Source organism: Seriola lalandi, unplaced genomic scaffold (genome assembly GCF_002814215.2).
Source record: "Seriola lalandi dorsalis isolate HSWRI2012SDOR001 ecotype SW California unplaced genomic scaffold, Sedor1 jcf7180002054767, whole genome shotgun sequence".
Lineage (NCBI taxonomy): Eukaryota > Metazoa > Chordata > Actinopteri > Carangiformes > Carangidae > Seriola > Seriola lalandi.
The window spans coordinates 1716309-1734374 of record NW_019525320.1 but is presented as its reverse complement, the minus strand read 5'-3'; the positions used below and the strand labels follow the sequence as shown (position 1 = coordinate 1734374).

At 41.9% G+C, this 18066-nt stretch overlaps 1 protein-coding gene across 1 annotated transcript; it reads left to right on the top strand.

Moving 5' to 3' along the window:
• The first annotated feature begins 536 nt into the window (after positions 1-536).
• LOC111669044 (extracellular matrix protein 2) lies at positions 537-13199 on the top strand. The gene is made up of 10 exons (XM_023425265.2): positions 537-1126; positions 1307-1461; positions 1557-1790; positions 1902-2139; positions 2486-2601; positions 4535-4667; positions 4757-4914; positions 5124-5263; positions 10689-11015; positions 12467-13199. Exons 1-10 carry the CDS (start codon positions 925-927, stop codon positions 12642-12644), a joined length of 1881 nt encoding a protein of 626 aa, XP_023281033.2. The 5' UTR covers positions 537-924; the 3' UTR covers positions 12645-13199.
• The last annotated feature ends 4867 nt before the right edge of the window (positions 13200-18066 follow it).

The window sequence follows — 18066 nt, the reverse complement described above, 5'->3', positions numbered from 1 at the left end:
TTTGGCTCAACACTCTGCCAGTGGCACCTGCTTGGCGTGGCTCTGAGTGTGAGGATGCACACACACTCCACAGTACATGTACAGTATATATGTATGTACAGAATGTCGAGACGTCCTCATTGTTCACTTCTCAGAGGTTGTGTTTGTTTCATACATACATGCTAGTGGAGCTTAGCCAAACAAGGTTGACTCCGACCTGAACTGTCTACCAACCCCCGTCTCTTGTTGGAGAAGGTCCAAGATCACCATGCCTCCGATTCAGCCATGAGAAAAAAGAAAACACAAAACTGACAGCGGATCACAAATTCATGGGTCAAACCACTCGACAATGTCCAGCTAGAATCTATCACAGGTGTATGAAACTCATTGTGTACCAGTTTCTATATTTTGCTCCCTGCCCGTCTCTTACCTCCTCCACAAACCTCTGTCTTTTCCACCTAGTGCTAGCAGACAGTTATGAAAGGGAGAGGAGACAAGGAGGAGCAGGGCGGGTCTGTGTATTTCATGCTACGATGAACAAGGTCCCTTATTTACAATGTTGAGTTTCTTTTTTTTTTTTTTTTTTACCCCTCTGCCTCATAGATATTTCTTCCCATCCTCTCGCCCTTTCTTCATTTCTGCTTTCACTCTGAGAAGGGGGCATGTGCAATACATTTTAGTACTGCTTCAGGCTGAGTCACAACAGAGAAACTTTTCCACGGTTTTTCCTCCCAGTATTCAGAATCTGAAATTCTAGGGTTTTCTGGAGATTTATCCCTTGTGTATCCATCCTCGCGTAAACTGTCACGTTAACTGCTACTCACAGTTTCTTTGGTTTGTCATAATCGTCTGTGCTTTCTGTGGATTTGCTTCTTCCCTGAAGATCTAAAGGTTTTGGATGCATTTTTTTTCAACTGATATCTTAAACTGAGTTTACATCCAGCAATGCAGACATCAAGGACGTGGATCATGTTCATTTGTCTGAGTGGCACAATTTTAATAGGACTATGCCTAAACGCTTGGCATGACGTGGATGTACACTTTGAAACTACTTCTGAGGCACCTGGTTTAGAAACAGCTGTAATTCTTCCACCAGGAACTGATACAACATCAGATACACAAGCTTCAAGTCCAACCCTTCCTGCTGGTAAGCTATTCTCTTGGATGCTCTTGGATAAAAAAAAAAAAATGTTTTAATAAATGAAAAAGTTTCAAGTTATTCAGCTCATACACCAGATTGGAAAAAAAACACAAACCTTTTGATTAGGTTATGTCTGTAATTGCTTTTTTCTTCTTTCTTTTCTGCTTTGTTAATTGGATTTGGAAGAAGAGAGTGAGGATGAGCGTCTCCAAATGGAGGCAGAGGAGGAGATGGAGCACCAAAGAGCTGAGGTCAGAAAGGTGGAGGCTGGGAGGAGAAGGAGAGGTGCCGGGGGGAGGAGGAAACGTGCAGCTACAGTGGAGGCCAACGCGTATAGAATTGTATGGCTAGACGAACACAGAAATCCACTGTGTGAATACAGAAAATCATCTTTTCACTCTGGTTTGTAATGTTAGCGGCCTCTTGCTTGCTGTAGGCAGGGTTGGGGCAACCCCTGATGGGCTGGAGCAGGCGCGGGAGAGGAGAGGGGGGATCCAGCGCTCTCATGGCCGTGCTCAGGGAACTTCATGCTGAGAAGAGGAGGCTGATGGATGAAGGGAAAGCACAAGAGGAGGAGGAAGAGGAAGAAGAAGAGGATGATGATGACGATGATGATGATGATGATGATGACGATGATGATGATGACGATGAAGAAGAGGAGGAGGAAGAGGTTTTTTTTGTTGTTGTTTTTGTCCATTTCATCCAGTCGAGTTAATGAAATATTTTTTAAATACATTTATATATATATACATATTTTTTATTTTACAATTTTATGTTTCAGGAAGAGGAAGAAGAGGAGGAGGAGGAAGAAGAACAACAACAAGAGGAAGAAGAAGAAGAAGAAGAAGAAGAAGAGACAACTGAGGCTCCCACCAATCAAACTGTAACACAGAGCAGCTTTACAGCGTCTCCTCTGGACCAGTGTCAGACGGCTGACAGAGAAATCAGCTGCAGGGGCGTCGGCATGACTCACCTGCCAATCATTCACAACCTGGAGGCCACGAAGCTGGACGTGGCAGGTGTGTATATGTCCATGTTTTTTTTGTTTTGTTTTTTTTTTAAAAACATTTTTACATCTAGGCTTATTTCATATTAGCTGTTATGATCACTTTATTTAACTGGGAATATTATTAATATTAGTGAATTATTAACTGAAAACAGCAGGTTTATTTTGCTTCCAGTAAAGTTCCCTCACTGATTATATAATATTAATTACATGAGTGTCAAAACAAAAGTTCCAGCACAAGATATGTGAACATGACATGACCTCTGAGTCAAGTGAAGTCCCTTATCACGCTCCTGTCAAAAGACTTTACATCTATGATATCATACCATATATGATACCATGTGATTTATCTTTTACAGAGAACAACATCAGAAGCCTTGAGCCACAAGCTTTCTCTGGCATACAGAACCTTGACGAGCTGGACCTGAGCAAAAACGAACTGGACGATGAGTCGTTCAGCCAAAACCCCCTGTCTGTGAGTATCACTGCTCGCTTTAATACTCACCTGCAAATACACCACACCTATAAAGTTGTGTTATGTTGCATTATATTTTAGTTTATTTATTTATTTGATGGGGACGATGCAATTTAACATAGTTTCAAACCAGGGTATGAAACTAATGAGTTGCACAAAGAGTTTATAGCTATTTGCTAATTGTCGTCTCTTGTCCCTAGTTGGGCTTTTACATGTGTAATGGAATTAAAACAGTCAATAGCAAAAGCAGCACTAAACAGACGACGCAATTGATAACACGCTACAATTAGCTAAAAATACACACAAGAACAGTCTAAAAAGAGACAACAGCAGCACAACAAGCTACAAGTAGTCAAACAAAGACAGTTAACAATAGATACAATTGCCTAGAAATGACCACAGCTCTTGAGGGATGCCTGTTCTTGCTTTAAAACTCTATACTATAGAGTCTATAGTATTGCCTGGTCACAAGGGCACATGGTGTCATTGACGCAATGCACCCTAAACCAGGCCCATCCAAAATCATCTAACTGCAGAGCTGCTGCAGTGTCAGCAGAGTCGCTCCTGAAGTTCAAGTCCGACCTGCTCTACCTGCAGTCAGTGTGTTACAACTGTAGTTTTTTTAATATTATTTACTGTTCTTCGTGCATATGTGTTTTCTTTTATTTTATGTCAACTATTTTCTGATTAATACTGAGTGTCATTGTAGTTGTGTGAAGCGGGGGATCCCAGCCAAACTTTATTTGTCCAAAAAATAAATAAATAGGAGTGAGAGCCCAAAGGAAAATAAACAACAAACACAATGTTTCTGTTTACATTTACTCAGTGCAACATATTTGAACTGTAACTGTTATTGAAATGAGTTAACACAGGCTCACCTGTCTGATGTCATAAATAAAAACTTTATTTATTCAAGCTTTAAGGACAGAGAGAAAGAGGTAAAGCTAACCTTAAAGCTAAAACAGGATGATTTAGAGCCATAAGCTCAATTGTGTTTCTATTTTAAGCATTAGATTTGTGTGTCGAAGATCCACTGGAAGTTCGAGTGCCACAATAATGTTCAATTAGTGTCACAGCAAGTGTAAAACCTCAACACATGTGGTGCTGCTGCTATTATTTCCCTTTTCTGAAGGTGCTATAGGTTAACATGTCTCCAACCGATCTGATACTGACGTAAAAAAAAAAAGTCCTTCTCACGGAGAATCTGCAGCCTGCTACTTGTGAATGGGTGAATCTGTGAGTTACAAGACAGTTTTATGAGTTACTTTGCATCTAATTAAAATAAAAAGCAGGCTGCATCCTGTATCATTACAGCAATAAAAGAGCACTGAAAATTGCATTAACTAATCCTTTCTAAGAATAACCCCTGGTCTAACCTCTAAATGACCACAGGCCAAACACAGATCCCGACCACACTGAGGCAGCCCACCACACTCTGACCAATCATTACGCACCAGCACTGACATACTCTCACAGTATTGGCTGGGATAAACCTGTTGGAAAACAGCTGCAGCCAATGATGTGGAGAATAAAAGGAAATTATATTTAGAGAATTTTTTTTTTTCTTTTTCTTCAATTTGTGCTCGCATCCCAGTAATGACAGAGGACTGATGGCCTGGCTAGAGGGATACTGCAAAAGATGCAGTCCACTGCTTTTACTTGACACACACCGACCACAGCAGCTTTCACTGGGGAGCCACACAGAGTGGCTTTACTAAAAATACAACATGATAGATGACATGGAAGAGATGCACAGATTTGACATTCTCTCATTTGGTGTATTTCTGTGAACTCTGTGATTGTGTTCTGCTGGGTAAGTTGGGAGGGAAAATTATGGATTTTCAGAGAAGTAGCCTTTTTGTCTGTTTTATCTCTCTGGCCTGAGCACCCTCTTTTTTTTTTTTTTTTTTTTTTTTTGCTGCGTGTCATGCAGAACTTGACCTTTCTGAGGAAACTGAACCTAGATGGCAACCAGCTCACCCGGATCCCAGCACTGCCGCCATCTCTCGAGGAGCTCAAGATCAACAACAATAAGCTTAGTGCACTCACCCCCCACTGTTTCAAAGGTAGGAGCTGTGTCTGTGTACATCACAGAGGAAAAAAGAAGAAAAAAACGTCTTAAATACTGATGGTGATATTTATTATCCCCCTCTAGGGCTGATGAACCTGTTGAAACTGCAGCTGAAGGAGAATACTCTTCATGAGGGCAGTGTGTCATCATTAGCCTTCAAACCTCTAGAGAAGCTTGTGAACCTCCAGCTGGACAAAAACCGCTTCCGTTCCCTCCCTCAGGGCCTTCCTCCCTCTCTTCAGGTGCACTGATATAACTTTCACTCAAATCCTTTAGGGATAATCCTCCCGCTTAAAATGTTAGGATCAACTATAGCCTGCCGGGACTCTCTATAATTGTACTCAGGGTCAATTCATAGAGCCAGATACTGATACGAGGACGAGAGCTATGACACCTTGATGCACAAAATCCCAAATCTGTCTCTCTTTTTTTCTTTTTTGTTTTTGCACAGGAGCTGGAAATGAATGAAAATCAGATTGAGGAGGTACCAGAAAAGGCACTGAGGGGCTGCGTTCATTTGAGGCTGATGAACCTGAGTCACAACCTGCTGCATGAGCAAGGCATCGGTGAACGAGCCTGGACCGGTCTCAAGTATGTCAGTCCATCCATCCATCCATCCATCCTGAACTATTCTAAAAAGATTGATAATGTTCTGCAGTCCCTGTATCAGCCACAAGAGGGTAGACTGGTGTTATTTGGGAGTCTGAACACCTTTGTTATGATTTTTGATGTTTAAGTGATTATCAGTTGATGATTGTGGCACTTGAAATAGCAGATTCCCATCAAAAGCTGATCAGATAACTTACTATTTGTGTTATTAATATCAATATATGCATCTGACGCAATGATTCACACACAATCACGATGCACGTCAACAGTCTCACACCAAATCCGGGTCAGTACTTTTAGCTCCTTTAGCATGTCTGGCATCAATATGAATATCTTTGGCTGACGTTCTGACTGATGCACAGACAGGCAGACATTCTTCTTTTATTTTCCTCCTCTTCTTTCTCTCTCTCTCACTCTCTTTCTCTCTCTCTCTCTTTCTCTCTCTCTCTCTCTCACACATGCATGCACACATATCACAGAAGTTATGACAGCTGACCTTGTGTATTTAGATGAGCAGACGTGTGAAGGAGAGCTTGAGGGGAATGGTGTGCCTGTACGTGTGTGTCTGTTTATGGCTAGATGGTGTGTGTGTGTGTGTGTGTGTGTGTGTGTGTGTGTGTGTGTGGGTGTGTGGGTGTGTGTGTGTGCGTATGTGTTGTTTAAATATAGTGAATTCCAGTGGATTTTTCTTTGCTCCCTGGGATCCTTGCGAACCACAGCAGGAGCTCCGGGAAAAACTGCGGAAAAGAAAATGCAAAAGAGAGAATAAAAGAACGGGAAAGTGCAACTGGAGAGACTTTGGATTGCACTGATATGACTGAATGGTTATGTACAAGAGAAAGTACTATAGAAATCTAAAGTTGAGAAAATATATTCAGGGGAAATTTGACTGAAAAAAAATCTTGTAATATCAGATGGAAAAAAAAAAACCTTGTACTAAAGGGGATAGAAAGGTGACTTTTCAGTGGAGACCATTTTACCTGGCTTCACTCCAAGCTTTCATTTGACTTCTGACTCAAGTATATTTGACGCCTGACATTTGACCTCATTAGTGGGGAGAGCAGCAGCGTTCCCATTGGCACTCCAGGCTTATTAGCTTCCTTTAAAAGCGTCCTTCGCCACTGAATAGACAGCAGAGTGTGAACAAATCCAACTCACACTGCAGGAGAACATACCTTAAAGGGCAAAGGTCAATAGCGAGACTCGAGTGACATATTACCTCCTTCTAGTTGGATTATATCTTATTCTGCGGATAATGATTAAATCCATGTTGAACGGCTTGTGGAGAAATGTCTTCATCGTGTAGCAGAGGTGTGTGGAAAATTAGACAGAAAAAGGGAGCAACAGAATGAAAAGTAAATTGCTTAATGACAAAATAAAGCGCAGTGTGCTGGTTCTGGTTAGTGGAACGCCTCTGTTCCATGTCATGAAGTCAGTGTTATTGTTGCCTCGTGCTGGGCTTTAGGGATTGGAGGCCTGAGTGGAGGATACAGGAGGTTACAAGAGGCTGGGGAGTGCAGCTTGGACCTGGGCTCTGTCTCTTACAGACCAGGCTGTCTGCCAGCATCTCACCTCATTATGTACCTTGTTAATACTGTGCATGTAAACTCTGATCAGTTCGTGTATTATAACCTAATATTTTAGCTTTAGTCTCTGTTTCCCAGATCCCATGGTTTTATTTTTTAAACTTGTCCCAGCTCTGTCTTTACTTTGTGTTCCTCTGCTTGTGTTTACAGTTGCTGTCAATGTGTGGACATCATTCAAACATACAAAACACACGAACATGCTTTACAGCCAGTGGCGGAAAATAACTGGGCATATTTTTTTCAAGTGCTGTACTTGAGAAAATACCATACTTGGGTTCTTGTACTGTACTTTACTGTAGTATTATCATTATATAGTACTCCATATTTTTCAGAGGGATTTATTGTACTTTTTACTCTGATAATATTCTTTTACTTTTACTTAAAATGTTGCATGCATGAATCCTGCTTATGCTGTGTTTTTGCTACTTTTACTCAAGTAAAGCATCTGAATACTTCTTTCACCTCAGTTTACCCGCGTGTGTTCAGGTACACGTGCGTTACATAACCCGAATCTGTAGTAGTATACAATTAATGCTGTAGCTCTAGGAGCCAAGTTGCCTCTCCTTAGGGGCACGGCTATCAGCTTTCATTGTTGAACACAAAGATGTGCGCATGCACACACACACACACGCACACGTACGCACGCATGCCTTATCACCATCTTCTCCTGGCTCTTTAGGAACCTGTCATCTCAACTGAGTCTTAAATGCTTCCATATTCACTCTTCTCGTAGTCGCTCAAAACTTAAACGCTGACTTCAAACACATGTTGTATGACAGCACGGAACATGCTTTAAATTACTCTCAATGATTAAAGCTACATAAACATCGATCATTCCAAAAGTCCAGAATAATTATATTTTATGGGTAATATGTTTTAAATTACATTATTTAATTCATGCCGTCAAGTGTTTTTATTGGGAAAGTGATTCCAATCTGGATTTTCTCGACTGTTGTGCAGCTTAACGTAACAGCCTTGTAAACGTGTCATTAACTTATAAAATATCCAGTAAAACTTTGCTGGTAGTATTAATTAAGACGTGACAGAGTAATGGTGTGTCAGTTTGTTTGATTTCATGTTTAAACAGAAAACAATTTTGTGCTGATCAAATTATATAACTTTTTTCCCACTTGGTTTTCATTAGATGAGTCATTTTGACAGAGAGGCTGTCGGTGGAGAGGATCTCCATTTAGATTTACCATCGCTGCAGGCTGAGGCTGACTGCATGGAGGCGCAGGTTCAGTGATCATTACATTAAAATTGTGCGTGTCGTCTTATGTTCTGACGTGTCTGAGCCTGATAGGTCTTGCAAATGGAGGTTTTTTTTTTTTTTACCTTTGGACCGGCGCAAATTGGTTTCATAATAAGCTTACATAAATGAGAAAACAAGCTCACATGCACACACCACCACACACACACAAAAAACCACCAGTTATGCCAAAGCATCACCCTCATGTCAAGTGAAAACCTCTGACTATGATTTAAGTGATCTTTGGTTTACTTTTAAAGGTTTCCTGTTTGGCTACAAACACATTATATTGGGAGTGGAAGCCTTTTCAATCTGACAAAACAGTTTGTAGGTTAACTACGCAGGCATGCATATACTCACAGTGGATGAACAGTATACAGTGCTGCCTCAGTAAATTATTCAAGTCTTATTCAGTTTAAATGAATCCAAATGTGCTTCAGACTCTATTTAACAGATGTGAGAAATGGCCTAAAATACTTCCAGATATCAGCCTACATTAATAAATTCAGTGCACACAGAAGCCTGCGCCAAAAAATGACAAGATAAGCCACACTCTGCCATCATCTGTCCATCATACCGTTTTTTTTGTTTTTTTTATGTCAAGTGTTGGTCTGTGTATCCTCACTGGTGCAGCCGCTCTTGCCTGGCTACATAACTTATCCTGGTGAGGTTTCCAAAGTGTGTAAGCCATGCAGTGTGTAGTGCTGGCACGGTGGGCTCGGCACAGACGGAGCTGTATCGTATTTGTGCAAATGTGTTCAGGAGCATGAGACAAACCCCTCTGTGTGCTGGTTTCCATTGGAACCCAATATCCTGAAGATAAGCAGACCAGATCAGCTTGATTACTGCTCACCATGCTTTGCATAAAAACATGGACACACACACACATACACACACACACACACACGCACACACACACAGTCATGCACACAAAAACCATTGGGTTTGTGTAATAGCTGTTTTTCGTCTCCATAATTTTTTTTTTTTTTTTTTGGAAATTAAGCAATAAATTAATCTTTGGAAAGAAAACTTCTGAATATATAGTATGCTGAGTGTCTATTTGTGAATTTTGCATTCTAAAATGCATATATTTCTGTTTGTACATACATGTTCTCTGTGCGTCTTTCTGTCTACACGCGTGTTTGTTCATCTGTGTTTGTGTGTTAGTGTTTCTTCTTCGCATCCTGTCGCAGGAACATGGGCGTGCGCGTGTGTTGGGGTATGTGTGTGTGTTTGTGCGCATCTGTGTAGGTGCCAGTGGGTGGGAGTGTAGAGGGTGGAGGACTCTGAGAGGAGAGGACTGTGTGTCCCTCTTCTCATTAATACCATGTGGAGCTCTAAGCAGCAGCGGACTGCCGCTGAGCTTCCTGGCAAAGATTTAGAATACAAATCAACAGCACACAACTGGTCTAAACTGGTACTGAGATAATATTTTAGGGTTTAAATTTTCAAGCAGAAACACATTTTTCACAGCAGTCCATGATTGCTACAATCCCAATAGGTAAAACGAAAGGCCCGCTGCTTGTTCAGTGAGTGTTGGCTCATGTGTTTGTGTTTTGGGTTAAAACTCATTCCCCTGTGTCTTAACTTTGTTTTCAGTGAAACATTTATGGTTGTATTGATGTGGTGTTATATTATGCTGAGCAGAGAGGCATGTAGCTAACCTCGGGTTTCAGTGGACCTTGTTTGACCAAACAGAGAGAGGAAGGACTAATGCTGACCATAACCTTTCCTGTGACTCTGAGAAATGATCAGAATGAGCTCAGTATACCAACATGTTAAGCCCTTGTTATTGTCTCACATTATCTATCTCATGGAGGTTGTGACCCCCCACAGAAACAGCAGTGATGGATGTAACCTGGGAGTTACCGCAGAGGGTTTACTGTAAGTCACTCTGACTAGTAGCAGACATGCTGAGGCGCTGAACATCAGTCAGTCAGATGTCAATCCAAGTGTCTCCCACATCCATAATCCTCCACTGTCTTTGGTCTCTCATTGGTCTTCATTGAACATGACTGTGTGGTCATTGGCTGGCCACCTGAGAATGTTCTGAGCCCATTGGCTCTTTGGTGTGGTCTGTGAGTGGCGGAAGAACAGGAAATGAGGTTCCTCTCCTGCTGTGAGCTGCGCTGTAAACTCACAACAGCTGTGTGGGATCTTCGAACTAAAACACTGAACCCTTGTGCTGCATCTTCGCTTCAGACCCCTGAGATCTGGTCCTTCTTGTCTATGGCTGTTCGTTCTTTGTGCCGCAAACCAAACATTTGCATGCCCCTTATCAGCCACTTAGCCACAAATTCCCCCTCAAATTGCCATGCTCTCCTACAGTGCGCCCCTCAGGCCCCATTATTTTCTCCCCTGCTGCTTCCCATGTCTTCCTCACAGCTTAGACTCCCACTCCGCGCTCTTGCCTCCATAACAGCGCTATGCGGGAGTCCAGCAACTATAAAGTATGAGGTTCTGCAGTGAAAAGCCTTGGAATCAGACTGGCAGCTGCTGGCAGAGCGAACAATGTCTTCTTATACATATCTGACTGAGAGTCATGATTCTTCTGTGTCTCTCTTCTCCTCAGGTCCCTGGAAACCTTGGACCTGTCCTACAACCAGTTCACCTCTGTCCCAATGAATCTGCCTCGTCCTCTGCGTAAACTGACTCTCCAGCACAACAAAATCAGTCACATCCCCTCCTCCACGTTCCGTCACCTGCGGCCCGGCCTACATTCCCTCCATCTGTCCCACAATGAATTGAGCAATGAGGGTATTGGGCCGGTCTCGTTCGTTGGAACATACCGCTCACTGGGTGAGCTCCTTTTGGACAACAATCATCTGTGGGAGGTTCCTCGCCGCGTTCGACAGTTTAAGAACCTGCAGGTGCTGAGATTGGACAACAACAAGATCAGGTAGAGCCACACTAACCATGAAGTCAGTGTGTTCATCATGCAAGGATAGTCAGTGCTAGTGCAGCTCCCTGTTGAAATTCCCTCTAAGGAAAGCAGTAAAGAAGGATATTGTGGCATATTTAGCCATTCATTCGAACAAGTTTATTCAAACCGACATTTGAACAACAGTCCGGTTCAGCATTGGGATTAAGACGGCGACTGTTGTTGTCACAGCAATTTTTTTAATATTCTGTGAACAGACACAGTTTCTCCTTTGATTGAACACAGTAACACTGGAGACCAAAGCAAAAATTATGATTTACATGACCTCATGTTTGTTATCGTCGTCAGTAGCCAAACTTGATGAGTGTACTGTACTTGGCAAAAGTCAGTGGCTAGGCTGCACGACTGTAGAGAATTGTTAGCAGGTTGATTTCCTCACTTGGCAAATGAAATTTCCTGTAGTGATGCAAGAACCAATGCTCGGCTGAAATGAACATGGAATGTTTTGTCTTGTTCCTGTTTGAAAGACAAAGAACCAGAAGTCATTTTAAAATGTGAACTCGCAGGATACCCAGGAATTCCCTTTACATATTTTTTGAAATCCATAATTCTGCTGAAAGATGCTTTGATAGACGAGTAATGGAGAGCACCATTTCAAAGAAACATATGTGCTGAACTTATACAACTTGATCTTCTTCTTTGTGCATTTGGGGGAAGCAGAAAAAATGGCAGTTGTGGTCTGAAGGTGCAGGATTCAGACTCTTTTTGGTCTCTTGTCCTCCTCAGCCCTGTCAGATCAACTCAGTTACTCCTTCATCAACACCACCCATGATCTTCCATATGTTTTAATTTAAACTGATTTTAAACTGGATGTTGTTCAATGCTACTAATTACATATAAAATGACATTGTTACAATAATCTTTTCCATACGATTAAACTGTTAGAGTTTAGGTGGGTTTGAGGCAGTTGGATGTTTTATCCATTACTTTCAGCTTATTTTGTCCACCATTTATTAAACTTTAAGCTACTTATTTAAAGGTATAATATGTAACTTTCTCACATTAAAATGTTTGAAAATGACAAGTTATACATATATATATATATATATATATATATATATATGTTTATCCAGTTTTAAGCCACATTTTTATGATACTTATTAAAACATTTTGTTCATTTTCAACTATCTATCATTTAGCTGACTGTTCACACTTCTCTGCTTGCTTGCTAACTACACTTCATTCATTCTCAATCACAACATATAATTCTTAGGTCCTACAGCTGATTGAATATAATCTAATTGTAATTTCTATTTTTTTTTAATTAGTTGAGCTACATTTTTTCCGTGTACCCCGTGGCAACAGCAGTAGCACCTGTGGTACACGTGCTCCTGGTCGGGAGTCACTGAAGTACAGGATTCAGTTTGCAGCGCATCTAAATTTAAGTGTCGTGTATGTTGTGGTTTCAGGCTGGTGAAGCAGTGGGGAGTGTGCCACCCTCGTAACTCTGGCTCCACCTTGGCCTTGGTTCACTTGGAAAATAATTTGCTGGAAGTGGAGAAGATTCCTCCAAATGCCTTCTCCTGTCTCACTGACGCCCAGGGACTGGTCCTCTATCCACAGCAGAGCAGCGCATACGACCAATAGGCTGCACGGATCATCATCATGACGTGCGGCTACACACGTCCCTCTGGGGGTTTTCTGTAACCTTCTTTTGCCTCTGATGCTCATATCATTTGTGCATCATAATCATCATCCTAGAATCAGGCAGGATTTGCAGAAAAATAGCTTTATCACGTAGTTTGCTTGGGGACTCAGAGTTTTCATTTCAACATCACCAAACCCATCGTCTTCTCTCACATCTCACCTTTGATTAGGAAAATGACTGTAATGTTTTGGTATGTATTGAAGCTAAAGTGTAATTTACACAGTTATGGAACTGTCTGTTGGAAATTGTCTTGGTTGTGTAAAAGGATAATACATTACATTTGAATCAGGATTTGCTAAAAAAAAACAGGTCTTACTCTTTTTCATTCTTTTCATTCAAGTATGTAATACTTTGAGAATATGTTGACTGAAGAGGATTAACCGAGGTCTCTAGTTTGAGTCTGCGGTTTTTCCAGGACTTACAGAAAGAGCCTTTGTTCCTTGTAAGTGGAAATAAAAGGGGAAATCTTGGGACTGCGGCATGGGGGTCCCTGAGAAAAAGTGAAAATGTGTGGTGACACAGTGTGAACCTAAGGAGCCCATTAGAAAGGAAAATATAAACATCATGCAGGTTTTCTATGACCAGATGAGCTCCAACATAAACATCTACCACCAGCCGCTCAGCGAAAACACATCGGGTCACTCTGACTGCAAGCGGGGCCCCCCAGTCAGAGCCTCCAAACGACGTCATACGCTATAGGATTGTGTACGGTAATTGGGGTGGCAAGTATGTGTGCGTGAGAGGAGAGGGGCAGCCCATTGCACGGGTAGGCAGTGGCTGAGTCAGGAGAAAGGTGACGAACATGTTGGGGCAGAGTGGAGCTGAGGGGACAAACAACGAGCTCACTTTTAAGCCACAATGCAGCGATTGTTCTCGGAGAGTCTCTAAGCTGATCAGTGAAAGATGAGACGAGTAGCGGTTCATGTCTAGTGGGGTCCAATAAGACGTGGCTAGGAGACGGAGAGAAAAAGGAGATTTAAAACAGAGAGGAAGGCAGAGAGCTGGAGCACGTTCAGAGCTCTTTTCCCATCTGGGAATGAAAGCCACTGGAGCTCTGGGGCCCTGCCAGCCTTATTGACGAAGCAACTGCCCAGATCTCAATGTTCTCTCTGTCTCTCTCCCTCTCTATGCTAATCTATTGCCAATACTGTATCTCACTACCCATCTTTCCTGCTGTTTGTCCCTCTCCTCTGTCTCGCTCTCTCTCTTTCTCTCTCTCTCTCATCCTCCTCCTGCACAGGAAAGAATTAAAAAAAACAAAAACAATGCACCATTCTTCCATCTCGACATGACTATGATCATGGACTATGTAGAGATGCTTCGGGCTCTGTGATGCGAGTGCGACGTGAGCGGGAGCCTTGCCCATATCAGTAGCAACTAAAGAAGAGAACATAACGGAGCCACAAGAAAAAAGAGCAAATCCATTAAACTTTTTTTTCCTTTTATTGCTCACATCCTGTTTTAATATCAGTAACTCACTTGAGGAACATGACATGTAGACAAATTGAATCACATTTTAGTTAGCTGCTGAACACCAGTTCCTGATCTCTATATTGGAAAAAAAACAAAATCAAACAACTAAATATTTTATGAGAGCTGATGCAAGCGCAAGCAATTCAATGCTGGAGTTAAGTCTCTTTAATTTGTCGACCCACCTGTGCAAAGGCACAACGCACTTCACAGTATATCACTTAGAGTAATGAATATAATTAAAATGATAAAATGTCGAGCTGTGCGCGGCGTATGAAGTCGTAATTTACAGGCTGTGCACTTGCTGGGTTGACTAGCTGGCTCCAGGTATAAGGTTTCAACATAGAGCTGTGGTTCTGCGGCTCTAAATGAAGAACACAAGGTCCCCTGCAGATGCTAGAGTTACACACACACACACACTCAGAAAGAGAGGGAGGGAGGAAGAGAGTGTGGAGGGCTGAGGTAAAGCAAGGCAGACAGTTAATATGAGAGACAATGGAACTGCGTATAGAGCGGCCAGCAGGTGACAAAGTTAACAAGTAAATGAGAGCTCAGTACATGCATTGTTTGGGTATGTACTATGAGCAGACGCACACACGCACACACACACACACACACACACGCGCACACACACATATATTTATACTTTTCACTCTCTCTGCCTGGGCGTGTAATCACATGTTAGATTCCTGCTCTCAGTCTTGTGCATGTGGTGCAGTCTTCATTCTCCATAATTGTACAGTCATTTTGCAAACAGCACATTACTGTCTAAGAAACTACACATTCACATTTATACTGCAATTCCTGCGCGTACAAGCAGAGCAGAAGCTTTGCCTGAAAAACAACCCGACTGCATCGGTTCTCTCTTTGCACATTCCCATCTTTGTCATTTTGCACAGATGGATTTCTTTCAGCTTTGATCTTAAATCTTTAAACCTCCCCTCCCCACAGCCTGTCACATGGGGTATTTTCAAATTTGACAGGCTCTGCCACTTCAGTGTCATCCGTCATACTGCGTGTGACATGACTAAACTGTTAAACCGACATCCCATCACACCCAACAGATGTTTCGCGTCCCGCCGAGCTGAGGCCATGAGTCCGTTTGAATGAGGTTGACCGTAGAGCGCCTTTGTGCTTTTCTTCTCCCATGTACTGTCTGTTCTACCCGGCGACAGCAGCTTCCTGTGTTTGTTATTGGAGGATGGGGGGGAAGTGCTGGCTGATTAAATAAAAAAGCACCAGTTCACACAGAAAAACAGCCAAAGAATCCCTTGTCCTGACTCAGAGGGGCATCAGAGACAAGCGGATAGAGCAGGGTGAGAAGAAAGAGGATGGTTGGAGGGTGCAAGAGTGAGGACAGTTCCTTTTGCTAGAACATGAGATTAGGTTCCAGTGTTAAGGGTCAACTATTTGGATCAGCAAGAATGTGCTTACTGCAGCGTGCAAGAGAACTAACCGCTCGGCCATCAGCCCTGATGTTCTCATCCATGATAACCAGCAACATCAACAAGCATGAAATAAACTTTTAGCGGGCTGAATTCCAAATACGAAAAACACAAAAACAACACGTTGGTCAATATTATTCTCCTCTCCCTCCTGCATAGAAAGACACACACACACACACACACACACACACACACACACACACACACACACACAGACACACATGCACACACACGCACACACACACATGGCAGCTAGCAAGTGGGTGTGCTAATCTCTGGAGACACTTAAGTTGTACACTCATGGGACAAAAAGAGTTTAATTTGGATGCCAAGCCCTCTAGCTACAGACCAACACCATAATCAACTGAACCACAGCGAGAGAGAGAGACGGAGAAATAAAGAGTGAGAAACAGAGTGGAAGGATGATTCTACAAAATGGGAGAAAGACAGGAAGCTGGGAGAGGGGGGAATGTTATCTACGAAATCCGTTATCAAAATTGTGTCCCCTGCCAACACTCCTCCTAGACACTGCTCCGGTCTGCATGCCTTTTCCAACCACTGCGGACACTGTTCTCTTAAAGAGAAAGGAAAGCATAAAACTAAACAGAGTCATTATCCATATGAATGATAAAGAAAAATTCTTATAATTTCATGCTAAAGTCGTATCTCTGCAGAGCTCATAGATCATTTCTGGATCAGTGCAAACGTTTGTGTGGCCGACTTTGTGCGGGTCGGGAAAGCTCCCAGATGGCGCGGCTTGCCAAACTTGCTGCCTTGCTCTGGGTGCTGGCAATGCAGAGCGGAAATCAGAGAGTCAGTGAGAGAGAACACTTCATCCTGCCAAAACAAAATTTAATAGAAAACCGTGAGAAGACACAAAATCATACGTTTTATAATCACAGTCCTCGAAATACATTTCGCTCCCTGATTTTGGTGGAGCTTGGTAGTATCACCATGTACTCTCCTAGTGCTAATCAGAGACAAATGTGTTACTTTGGGTTATGCAATTAAATGTCGGTTGATTTAAAAAAAAAGATAAATATGACTCAGCGAATGTCATAAACACCAACCAGTTTAAGTCAAAAACAATCCATTTTCACACCTCCACAGAAGGTGTTAAACCCAGAGATTTTTTTATATTACCAACACTGTGATAACAATTTGAATGCATAAAAGAAATACACACTATTAAGGTTTCTCTCATTTTAAATTAATGTACAGGAACAACACTATGTAAAAGTTTAAACTGCGTTTCACTTTTTTTTTTCTCTGTACTTTGCCCTCCATGACCTCCCTGCCACTAATGCGATACTGGGAGAAACAGGTCTTGAAGAGAGAGTGTTTTAATACTATTGCACAAAGACACACTTTTTGTTGCTCTCTGCTGTAATATTTCATTATAGGAGCCACAATAAACTGCTTACTTTGGTTTCCCTCATGGCGGTACTGTATATTGCGACTGCACTGTAGTGGAGTAGAATTACATTGTCCCGTGTTCTCTAAATTGTCTTCAAAAGCAATTAAATTTGGCAATTACAGACCTCAGACACAAAAGTTCAAATGAAGTGCATTGTCTTCTTCTCTTTCTTCTTCTTGGAGAAAGATCACTAAGATATTCCTACTGGGAAAGTGTTTTCTTTTCTTTTTTTTTTCTTTTTCTTTTTGGTATTGGTAATATTTCCAAAAATAACAAGAATAGCCCTTAACATAATGAAATCCAGCACATCAGCCTGTCCCTGGATACTCAGCTTGTAGACAATAATGTCAAATCGTTTGACACTGTGTCAGGGTAGAGTTATTATATATTATATTTTTAAGGCTAAAATTTTGAGGAATTACTGTATGATTATTGGATTAGATTAGGGAAGGCCCATCCCCCTGCGCTTTAGGATTTAGAATATGTTTTTGGTATCAGTGCATTCAGAAAGTATTCAGACCCCTTTACTTTTTCCATGTTGTTACTAAAATCGTTTCAATTCATTCATTTACTAAAATCATTCATCACTCTGCACTCAGTAATGACAAACCCAAACAGAATTGTTTGCAAATGTATTAAAAAGGAAAAACTGAAATATCACATTGACATAAGTATTCAGACACTTTGCTGTGACATTTTAAATTTAGCTCAGGTGCCTCCGATTTCTCTTGATCATCTTTGAGATGTTTCTACACCTTCATTGGAGACCACCTGTGGTTAATTCAACTGATTGGACACAATTTGAAAATGCACACACCTGTCGATATAAGGTCTCACAGCTGACAATGCAGATCAGAGCAGAATCGGGGGAGAAGGGCCTTTGGTAAGAGAGGTGACCAAGAACCTGATGGTCACCCTGGACGAGCTCCAGAGACCCTGTGTGGAGATGGGAGAAACTTCTTGAAGATCACTGCGGCGCCCCACCAATCCGGGTTTTATGGCAGAGTGAACGCGGGAGCCTCTCCTCAC

Bases quoted from the DNA above. Each gene is read 5' to 3' on its own strand.
- LOC111669044 (XM_023425265.2), top strand. From the start codon at position 925: ATGCAGACATCAAGGACGTGGATCATGTTCATTTGTCTGAGTGGCACA. The intron at 4,668-4,756 runs GTAGGAGCTGTG...ATCCCCCTCTAG, and splicing joins CACCCCCCACTGTTTCAAAG to GGCTGATGAACCTGTTGAAA. The intron at 5,264-10,688 runs GTATGTCAGTCC...TCTTCTCCTCAG, and splicing joins CGAGCCTGGACCGGTCTCAA to GTCCCTGGAAACCTTGGACC.